General features: G+C 38.4%; 1 protein-coding gene across 1 annotated transcript in view; it reads right to left on the reverse strand.

Annotated features, from left to right (window-relative positions):
• Positions 1-8,661, reverse strand: part of SEL1L3 (sel-1 suppressor of lin-12-like 3 (C. elegans)) — a 27,384-nt gene extending 18,723 nt beyond the window's left edge. The window contains exons 1-6 of the mRNA XM_010133583.1: positions 8,169-8,661; positions 6,817-6,943; positions 3,908-4,029; positions 2,439-2,554; positions 1,275-1,330; positions 154-286 (exon numbers count right to left, since the gene is read on the reverse strand). Of these exons, the coding sequence (XP_010131885.1) occupies positions 154-286; positions 1,275-1,330; positions 2,439-2,554; positions 3,908-4,029; positions 6,817-6,943; positions 8,169-8,526 (912 nt within the window). The 5' untranslated portion in view covers positions 8,527-8,661. The remainder of the gene's footprint in view (positions 1-153; positions 287-1,274; positions 1,331-2,438; positions 2,555-3,907; positions 4,030-6,816; positions 6,944-8,168) is intronic.
• Positions 8,662-10,974: the final 2,313 nt, after the last annotated feature.

Genomic DNA, 10,974 nt, shown 5'->3' on the forward strand with positions numbered 1-10,974 from the left:
AGGATATGATCATATATTGGTAATAGATTCCCAAGTACTATTATGCTTCATAGCAAGTTTATCACTTGGTAAGAGCTTCAGCTAAAAAAACAAACAAACGCAGCCATAGCTGGCTGCTAATATTTAACATTTCCAAATACTGCTTTTGTTTACCTGTTCTGTTTCCAACACATTGAGACGATAGTATTTCACAGGTCCAAAGAACGCTTCAATACCATTTATGTATCCACTGCCTCCAAGAACAAAGTATCCAGCAGTGTCATCATAATAGAAATCTTCCCTAAAACTTGAGAACATGAATAAGAAGTTGGCTATCAAGAGGTACCAAGACAGATATAAAGAAATTTCTATCTCAGAATTTCTGTAACAGCCTTAAACACATCGCCGGTATCGTTTCTGTTTATTTTCAAAATCTACTCTGCAATTTAGAGTGATAAATTCTGGAGTAAATTTAACAAATCCCTTGTCTATGAACATATTAAACCACCAGGGTGGGGTTTTTTTCTGACCTGTAGGTATCTTCTAGTGTTTTATGGATTATTACACAACCTCAAAGTGCCAGCTTCCCTGTGCATTTTTCTAAAACTGGCATATGAAAATTTAAGCTGTCTCCTAGAGTTGCTATCTAAAAATTTGCAATTTCTGGTTTGTAAACCGTAGTAGAGAAGGAACAACACTGAAGTCTGCTGTGCAATTTTCTGTTACATAGTTTCCGTATTAAAAGTGGTTTTTTTTTCACTACTTGCACAAGAAAGAGTCAATGTTAAATTACAGTGAAAGAGAACAGTTGAAGTTTTATTAAAAAAAAATTATTCAATTGCTTAGAATAAAGGATAGAGCAAGAACATTTTTGGCAGAAATTTTACTCTTTACCTAAGCAAAGCAGGTAACAATTTCACTGCTAAAATCCTAGCTCCCTCACAGCAAGAGCAAAACTTCCCTTGACTTCATTAAGACTAAGATTTCATTTGAAAACTGATCCTAACGCCACTGACCTCCCAATCAGTTTTTAGTGAGAATTATCAGACTCTAGTACTAGATCATGAAGCATGTTAACTCACCTAGCTCATGGCTTTAACAAAATTATCCCATTCATGCTCAATGCAAGCACAGTAATGCATAGGTTTTTTGAAAGCATAGAGAGGCAAAAGACCAGGGACATTTTGAAAATCATTTGGAATCTCAGTTACAAACTTGTGCTCTCCTTCTCGTATTTTCCCTATCTGAACACACACACACACATATTACTCTGCAAAGGGGATCATGCTACTTACATAAAAGACTGATGATGATGTCTTTTCAAATTCTTTCCAACATTGCTTACTTCTATCTAAAAGAATACAAAATATTAATTATTAAAATATATTGTAATAAATTAGATATTACAAGGCACATTTATTAACCTGTTTCAACTCATAGTTCAGAAGATTACAGCTGCAGCTTGTTGCATCTCCTCTGCACTAGAAGATGGTGTCACATAACTGATATAAGTCAGAAGAGTTTAATGGAAAGCATTGGCACCGGTCTGTTCTGGCCAAACAATAACACAAAACTAGTAACAAACTACTAACACAAAATAGCAAAAATCGCACAGAGGTTGCCTACTTCAGCTATTTCATTCCTGTGCTCAGTTACATTCGTACTTTGCTGAAGCTTTTATTCTTCCAAAGTGTGAAAGGCTGTTTTGCTTTTATATAGCAGAGATGCTAAATGAAGAGAATATTGATCTCCTCAGGAAACCGTAGCTGACATTTGAAGAATGGCCATGAAGCTATTGCAACAGGTGATCATTTAAAAAAAATCTGTGTTCCCCTCCTTCTACAGGAGAGGTACTTTCAGTAGACTATCAGTGCCAGAATAATTAAAGGAACTCAGATGCCCAGGAAGGAAGACAAGGTAAAATTTGCATAGATGTTATTGTAAGAAGTTACCTAAGGACTCAGAAACAACCCTGCAAAATTTTTTCAAGTGCCTAGGTATTTTTAGGGATTCATCTGCATCTTCAGGTACTCTTAAAATCTAGTTCTTAATTTCTTAATGCCGCAGCTTCCCTAATTTATATATTTTGTCTCAGATGATCCTGGACTAAATGTAGCCCAATCAGTGGGAGTGAAATAATCATAGAATCACAGCATCATTTAGGTTGAAAAAGACTTTTAAGATCACTGAGACCAACTGCAAATCTAACACTGCCACGTCCACCACTAAACCATGTCCCTAGGTCATGCCATGTCTACAGGACTTTTAAATACCTCCAAGCATGGAGACTGAAACACTTCTCTGGGCAGCCTGTTTTAGATTTTTAATTCTTTTGCTATGTGATCAGGTACAAATTACTGTATTTCTCTCAGCCTCAGCTATTAAGGGGTTTGTCAGAGGCAAATACCAATCTTTAGACAAATCTCAGCCTTGATCCTGTAATTCAGTAGCAAGTGTACCTGTCCACCCTTAAAAGAGAGATCCAGTCGAAACCACTGCTTCAGAGGAAGGCTGAAGCTAGTCTTCACTGCAAGGTCATCTCCTCTCATGAGGTGCATCTGAATATGCACGTAACCTGACAGAGCAACAAAAGAAGAAAAAGAAAATCAACATCACAGAAATATCAACATTAAGAATGGGCTTCCTAATGTATTATTCACAGTGATTCTGTTGTCTTCACCTTCTTCCTCCCCAACAGAGATCTGGGCACTTGCCAAGTCATACATCAGCTCTCACAGAATCTCACAGAAATGTGCTCCACATTTCACTTAGACATCTTAGATGCTATCACCCAGGTTCCCACCTGAAACCATAGAATCAAAACCAACTATCTGTCGGATAAACACACCAAACAGGCAAACAGGGAGGGTGCCACAGTTGATTTCTAACACCGGAAAGCAGACATGACTTGCAGCAAACAGCAGAGGGGAACACCAGACAATGGTATCTACTCAACACTCACCTGCTAGCTCATGAGAATGCAATAATAGGTACAAGATGACTCTACCTTCCACTACTTGGACCTGCAGGCTCCTGGTCTGAGTTCTTTAGACCAGAACAGGCTACTATGATAATCTAGTCTAACACTGAAAGTAAAACTGACCCTAACACCTCTCCAAACAAATCTCCTATCAAGCTGGTAACTTCCAGTGAGCTGCCATTTCTGTTTGTTCTTCAAAGAAACACATGCAGTTTGTAATGGATAGATTGGTTACAAGACAGAAAGAAATAGAAATAGCAAAAATAACAGAGAGGAAAAGATTAGTTGTGCAACTTGCAAAGAAGGGGACAAAATATAACAACTTGTGAGAAAGCCAGGTGTTCACTTTTAAAACTGCACATTTACTTCCTCTGTGAGCCTGTCAGTCAGCCCCCAGCTGCTGAATTTAATTCTTTATTGGAGGCAAGACCCATCTTCTGCCAGGAATCAAGTGTTGCTGGATTAAGGCAGTGCTACTTCTTAATATTTTTTTGGATCAGAAAAATAGACTATGCTTCTTGAACGTTGCAATATAGGCAAGACCTTGAATGATTTGGACTTTTTCTGAGGCTATTTCAAATTTTCAAAAATTTTAATGTAGTATGTACATAAGAATTGAGAATAATATTAAAATACTAATTCAATAATAGTAATAAATTTTGTTCATTGAAGTAAGACTGTTTAATCCCACTGTATGTTCCTGATCTGTGAGATTCAGTCTGTTCTCTTGCCAAAGCAGACATTTTCTGAAGCTAGTCAAGACTATTTCTGTTTTACCCTATTAATTTAGTAGCTACTTTCCTACTGACACACTATAGTCAGAAAGATGCATTTTGCAAGGAATCAGTTTCACAAAATAGGCCTGATAATGTATTATAGATGTTATTCCTAGGCACAGATCTGTAAAGGCTGTATCAGAACCCCTTCTGAATTAATAATATCTCTTACCTTCTTCGTTTAGAAATACTGCAGGAGTACTATACATCTCCTTCTGATCAATAAAATAGAGTATTCCACACAGGTCCTTTTCACAGTGACGGAGTAAATATAGCCAGATTGAAACAGTGAACCTGAATGAGCAAAAATAACAAAAAAATCCACTCCTGATGAGAAATCTCCCTATATATTTTGAAAAGCATGCATTTCACTTTAATTTAGCAAACCTGGTTCACACATGTACTCTTCAGAACAGAGCACATCCTCTGCAATGAAAACCTTCAGAGCAACTGTACTTAAGACTCTTGGATCTGTGATCTCCTTTTAACCATGTGCTTTGAGTAAAGGAGTGTTACTTGAACCAATTCCAGAATGCTGGGTCAGAGCTACTGACAGACCCACATCAAAAGAGAACTGAAAATGTGACCGAGACAACTTGGAACCAACCTCCCGCATGCAGGCTACAGTACAAAATCCCCAAATGCATGGTCCTGTAATCTTGACTGTGGAAGCCAGGAAAATTTAAGCTGTGTTCTCTCTACTAAATGCCAGCTGTGAATATGTACTTGGGAGAAGCAGTCTGGGTAGCACAGATAGGCATGAATAGCTGTTCCAGAGCTATCACAGGATAAATAAAGGCGGAGCCTGTGCAAACTTATGGAGCAGCGCAAAACAAAAACCTGAAGACCTTGAGAATGCTATCTACTTAGAAATTTCTGTACAAAGCTGGCTGAGGTACTAAAAGCAGAATTTATACCATAGTATGTAATTTTAAGGAGTTCCTCCATGCTAGACTAAATCTGCTTCAGTGATCTTAACAGAAATGTGACCACTTATTTCCATCACATTTCCATAGTGGTTAGGCCAAAGCTGATTTCCTTTGAACACTGTACCTTGAATGTGCAACCCAGCAAAGCATTACAATTATTATCATCTCTGATAAAGAAGTTCTCTTAGTGACTTTTAGAAGGAGATATTATTCAGTTTTTGTATTTCTTTAATTTTGTATTAATTAAGAAAAAAAGTCAGTATTTGTGTATAATATTTCAGAATTAGGTCAGCTTGCCTTGCTTCTCTCTCAAGAACTTGCTGAACACAAAGTACTCGTCTCTTTTTCTAAACTAAACCAATACAGGTCTGAAAGTCTAACACCTGCTCTCCTGTTTAAAAAATGCAAAGGTGGTAAAGTTTTCCCCAACAGAGTCTACACCTTAAATGACTAGGAACTCTATATGCTCCATAGATGGTACATGGGTGAGGTAGAAGGGTTTGTAAAACACAATTAGTTGTATATTGGTTGCAAACATGCTTCCACAATATACTGCTTATCTATTCCTCTTCTCAGCTTTCAACTCTGGCAACACAGCAAATTTAAATGCTGCAGTCTCCATTTAATCCTCGATTGCCAGTCAGAGCATATACCTGTTCTGGTCAAATTTCTTGGGACAGAGTTTGGGATCATGCTGACTCATTTCACATTCCCTGCTGCTGCAGAATGCCATACAGTGAGTAGTCCCTTACAGTCCCAGCCTATCCCTGCAGCAGGCTGTCCACCAGCAGCTACCTCAAATGACAGTTGTCTATCTCCAGTGCTTGCTCTTTACAAATCCTGACTGAAGTCAAACGAGTAACCTCACTTAGATCCATCTGCTTCTGCTGGCCTTTTGGTGCAGCAGGGAAACACCACTCATGTACAGAGAGATGACGGAAAACTCTCTTCCTCTTCTTTACAGAGCTAGCCCAGGCTGTCACGCAATGGCAACACACAGGCAATGTTTATGTTACACACTGGAGACACCACCTGAAGGTGAGAGAGGGTGGAACTGTGTGGAGCTGGTAAAAAGCTGCATGAATTCACGTCATATATTCTCAACCAGAGCTTGAGCACCTCAGTGCCGAAGCAGAAGGCAACTGTACTGGTGAGCAACAGGCAGCAGGCTGTGCAAACCACGCTGTCACCATCCTAAAGATGCCGGGAGCTAAAAATTGCTTTGTACTGATGACTTCAGAGCCATAATTTGAGGCCTAATAATTTGTATGCAACCTGCACTATCTGGCAAGCCTTCTTCAGCACTCTTCCTCTGGTCATGGGGAAAACACAAACCAGCAGGCAAGTTCCAGTGACCATTTCCTACTTCTGTAATAATGTTGCTGATGTAACAATGTCTGGCGGAAGGGAGATATATTTATTAATCTCTCTAAATACTTTTTCCTCTAAAATTGCAAAAATGATGGAAGAGTTGTGACAGTTTTGGGAAGGGGGAGAAGAGTCGAGAAAGATGATCTTCCCAGAGTGAAGCGTAACTGAATAGTGTGCAGGGGCCAAGGGGTTTTACTTCCGTCCAGCTAGGAGAGGTTACACACTGATGGTGGAAGGAAATAGCTTAAGCTCAAGCTGGAAGACTTATCTGGGCATGGGACTCCATTACTAAGGGCTTGTCAGTTGCAAAATAAACCAGAGTGTGAATTTATAGGGAAAAAGCTGCTCTACACTGTTTGCCCTTGCAAGAAACCCTACTCTGCACTTGGTTTGCAAACAATGTTTGAAACGCAGATCTCATCGTAATGCAGAAAACCCCAGGCTAACTAGTCACAAGGCTAACAGTCTGATCATGACAGCACATAACAGCTAACTCACCCTCCTAACCATACCTAACCAGCTCATTTACACCTACTATTGGTATCTTTTACATGGCCCTGCAGTAACGTGTACTTCAAGCATCTTTCCGAGGTTCTGCTTAATCCTCTCCGAAACTGAAATAGGAGAACAGAAAGAATTGCTAACGAGTTTCCTTTTTGAGCCTTTTCTCAAAATAGTAGGCACTATTCCTTTAGTTTGTGGTACTGCCCGAGAGTTTAAGTACATTTTATAGCCTTCAGTAATCAATTACAGCCCACTTCAGTTATTTGCCTATACTTACATAGGATAATCAATTTGATGTTGCCTGACTGTCTCAAGTTCTCTGTTTTGAAATTGTTCAAATTTCTTCACAATTCCTGTTTTATCTCCACTGGAAGCATATATAAAGTTGAGAATCTGGAAACCATCTGCAAAATAAAATCTTTCTTAACCTACTGGACAAGAATCATTGATAACTAATTAATTAGCACACACTTGTACAGTCAAACATTGAATCACTCAACAGATTAAAAATTAACACAAGTTAATTCACTCACTGTTACTAATTACATTACAGTCTTGGACCGAACAACCCACAGAAAGTGAGAAGGAGTCCATTTCCAGCTGGTATTAGAAGCAGGGAAAGAACAGGCTCATTTAAATCTCAGATACTTAGAGAACCAGTTAGTAAGGAAGAAATCTTCATTTATGTTATTTGCTCAAATCTTATCTCATCTTTGGTTATGCCTACATGACATTACTCCACAGCTCTTGGATTTGCTCTCCATTTTCAGCTCTCCAGTTTATACTGTATGTACAGACAGATACCAATCCTGTCCTTAACCGATATGCATAATCCTGTAATAAATCTGATAAAGCTGCCTCTGCTAAGAAATAGGAAAACGATCTTCAAGGCCATGACATCATCAGTTTACCAAGAAAAACCCCAAAACCAAACCAAACCAAAAAAAAACCCCAGAACAATCCCCAAACAATTTGTTACAAGCTTATTTTAAAAAATAAATTTGAATAAAATGTTATTTTATGTTATTATCCTATTTCTTGTTATACTGTTCTAATCAATAATATAATTAGATAATACATAAGATGTTTCACACTTATCAAAGTTCACACGCTGTCTCCATCAAGTATTTTAGAAAGCCCCTGAAGGAAGCAGACAAATATCGTTATAAGATTTTCTAGGAAAGAACCCTTTAGAATTAAATAACCTTTTTCCTTTTAGGTTCTGCTTTGAATGTATTATATATATATATGGAGAATTATGTATGACCCTGAAATAATGCAGGAAGACACTGAACAACTCTCTTTGAAGACAAAGGAATTACGTCCACTTACATCAGTGGATTTTAAATAAAGTTGTATCAATACACTTAGATAATAGAAGGGCACGCTGCTACAAATCTCCAGGCTGGCTGTGACGAAAAAAGCCAGCTCTGAAGGACACAATAACTTCAGTCATTTGCAACTCTAACCACACACCTACAAAGCACACATATTCAGCAATGTCTGCCAAGTAAAACATTCTACAAAACATTTACGATTTAGTACAGGCACGCACTTTTTAACAGCTTACCAAACATCTGATTTGAGTTCTATTAGTTTCCTTAGGGAGAAAAGTGACATTACACCTACCACTTTCATGAGGGCACTGAGGTATTCTGTTTGCCTGCAGCATCCACAAATAATCAGCGCCCCACTGAAGACAGACTTTGTGATCCTTATATGGGCGTTCAAAAGGTGGAACTGCTTCTAAAAAAGTGTAATTCTTGGCAACTGCATCTCGGTAGTCTTCACTCTCCTCGCCATCATAGCTGCTAACTGATTTGTGATTAATCCATGCATATAATATTACACTGTGCACTATTACTGAGTTTCTGATGATATAGTCATCTCTGTAAACCATGATGCTCGGAAATTTCAAATGTACTTGTTGAGTTCTGCTAACATAAAGGTTCTTCTCATGCTTCCATCTCCTTCTATACACTGGCATACCAGTCCTGAACTCGGAGGAAGCTACTACTTCCAAGTTGATGATACAAGGCTTAGAACACAAATACTGAACTGAAACCTCAGAATTGTTCAGAACTTTCTTTTCTAAAACGTTTAAATGAATAAAGTCCACATAATCCACATTTTGTTCAAACTGTGGAGTAACTGCCGTTGTCCGTAATGTCTCCTTTCCAAAGGATGGCACAAAATTCTGTAAAAAAACCCCAAAACATGTTAACCAGAGAATCTAAGTTTCCACAATTACTAATACATTCACAGCAGGAACAGAACACTGCACAAGCAGGAGGTTTATATACCATACTTGAACTCCAAAATACCAGGAATCTTTCACACAGCAAGTAGATGTGGATTACTGAAGAGCTACCATCAAGGTTTTAATGGTAACAACTCCCTTACATCAGGGTCTCAAAGTTACACATGCCTCTACAAACAAGCTGTATTTACAGGGTGTATCCTTTGGCCCTTCCGCAAGTGGAATCCGGTTTAAGGTACTGGCTTACACGTCATGCTATTTACACATGCTCCTAAGATCAGGCCTAAGAGTATATACTAAAATGTACTGGCATTTATTCATTATATTGTTGTTCTCCAGTAGTGCCCCAAACTGATGTTTCTCTATCTTTTTTAATAGCTAGCAAATTTTGCTACCTCTCATGCAGATACCTGAAGGACCGAATAACAACCAAGGCAGCTCACGGTGGTTTCCTGAGAATGAATTGATGTTCATTAAGTGTTTAGGAGCTTATTATTGAAACATTGCTATCCTGAAGATGGACGTACAAATCTGAGCAGCAAGACCAGCAGGCAGCATTTGCTCAGCTTCTGCTCTTCACCGCTACGTAGATTATAATATACTCTGAGAGTGAGTGCTTGGACATATACCAGGATTATCCTCCATGCTGAAGCTGTGTTCTCTAAGGCTTCAAAGAGCTTCTCTTCTTTCAGCTCTGCAGACAGCGTCCAGCTTGATACACTGCCAAGGATACTGAGGATTGCTCAGCTCAGAGGGCCAGCCACCAGCACGGCAATTCTGCCAGGTCCCCTGATCCATCTAAAATATTCACTTAGGATTACCAGGAAAGATGGTCAATAAGATTTCTTAAAATGAGAAGATCTGTCTTGGGTGACATCTATCTTTGCTAAGCTTAAATAAATCAAACTGAAATTCATCCTGGATATCTACCTTGGACTGATGGCTTTTTCACTGTGATTTTCAAACACTTAAAAGCTTCAGCCAAGCTGTAAGTACAATAAAGGATGAGTAAAAATCTCTAACGATAAACAATTTTGCTCTTTATTTCATAAGAATATGAGGACACTTCTCGAGAGCTACACTGATAAAACACAAAGCCAGTGACACCTGTGAAGCTGTATGTATTAGGAAAAGTCATAACCAAGTTTATCTATACTACTTCCTTGTTCCCATAGATAAGGATTCGGGATTTAACTATGTGATCACCCGGATCCCTCCTTTTTAAAGGCACAGAAGAGCTCTAGGCTTGCACAACGGTGCATTGAGGAGACTATTAACCCCAAGACCTTAATTTAAGGTAGGAGCTGGAAGACAAAACAGCATGAAGGAACTTTTGGATGAGAAAGCTGGATATCCTTGCTACCAGCTGGGTAACTAGGTAACTAGATTTATTTAGTGTTCCTAGGTCTTTCTGAACTTGTCACTTAAACCACTTTCCACAAGAACAGTCGAGCGCTCTTTATCCTCTCGTGTCCTACAAGAGACACTCACTGGAAGCCAGATGTTCAGGGATGCTAAACACTTGCTGTGTAATCACGAAGATACACACTTTGAAGAAATAAAATACTGTAAAAATGCAAACCACAATGTCAGTACCTAGACTTTCTACACTTGGTAGTCTCTTCAGAGTGACAGCTTTTCTCTCTGCCACATTTCCCATTCTATAAAATGGATATTGTAAAAATTATGCATACTGCTAGAAAATGGATAGGAGGCTGCTGTCCTTTGGAAAAGTTAATACTATATCATGTCATAACACAGGTGCAAAATACTGATATAAAAGTTGATGAGAGAACCTTGATTTTAATACTAATTTTAATATCTTTCAGAGCTTGACTGGACAAAGATACTATTCTTTTATGTTTCCTACATAATTCTTCTTTGGTTAGACATACCTTTAAAAATACATCACAGCAATGACAACTTATTCTAAACCTCTTCTGCTTGATGGTCATCATTCACATTTCTTTATTTTTTTATCTCACAATAGATTACAATATCTTACAAAAAGTGCTTGTAAACAGCTTAATCTTTGTGATATGGGGGCTGTGTCGTGAAGAAGATGCTAATGTATTATGGTAAGTAATGCCATGTGGTTATCACAAAATGTAGAAGTCTACCAGATAGACACTACAAAGCATTGTGGTACCACTGTGTGCTTACCACATACACACA

The sequence above is a fragment of the Buceros rhinoceros genome, unplaced genomic scaffold (assembly GCF_000710305.1).
Source record: "Buceros rhinoceros silvestris isolate BGI_N320 unplaced genomic scaffold, ASM71030v1 scaffold46763, whole genome shotgun sequence".
Classification (NCBI taxonomy): Eukaryota; Metazoa; Chordata; class Aves; order Bucerotiformes; family Bucerotidae; genus Buceros; species Buceros rhinoceros.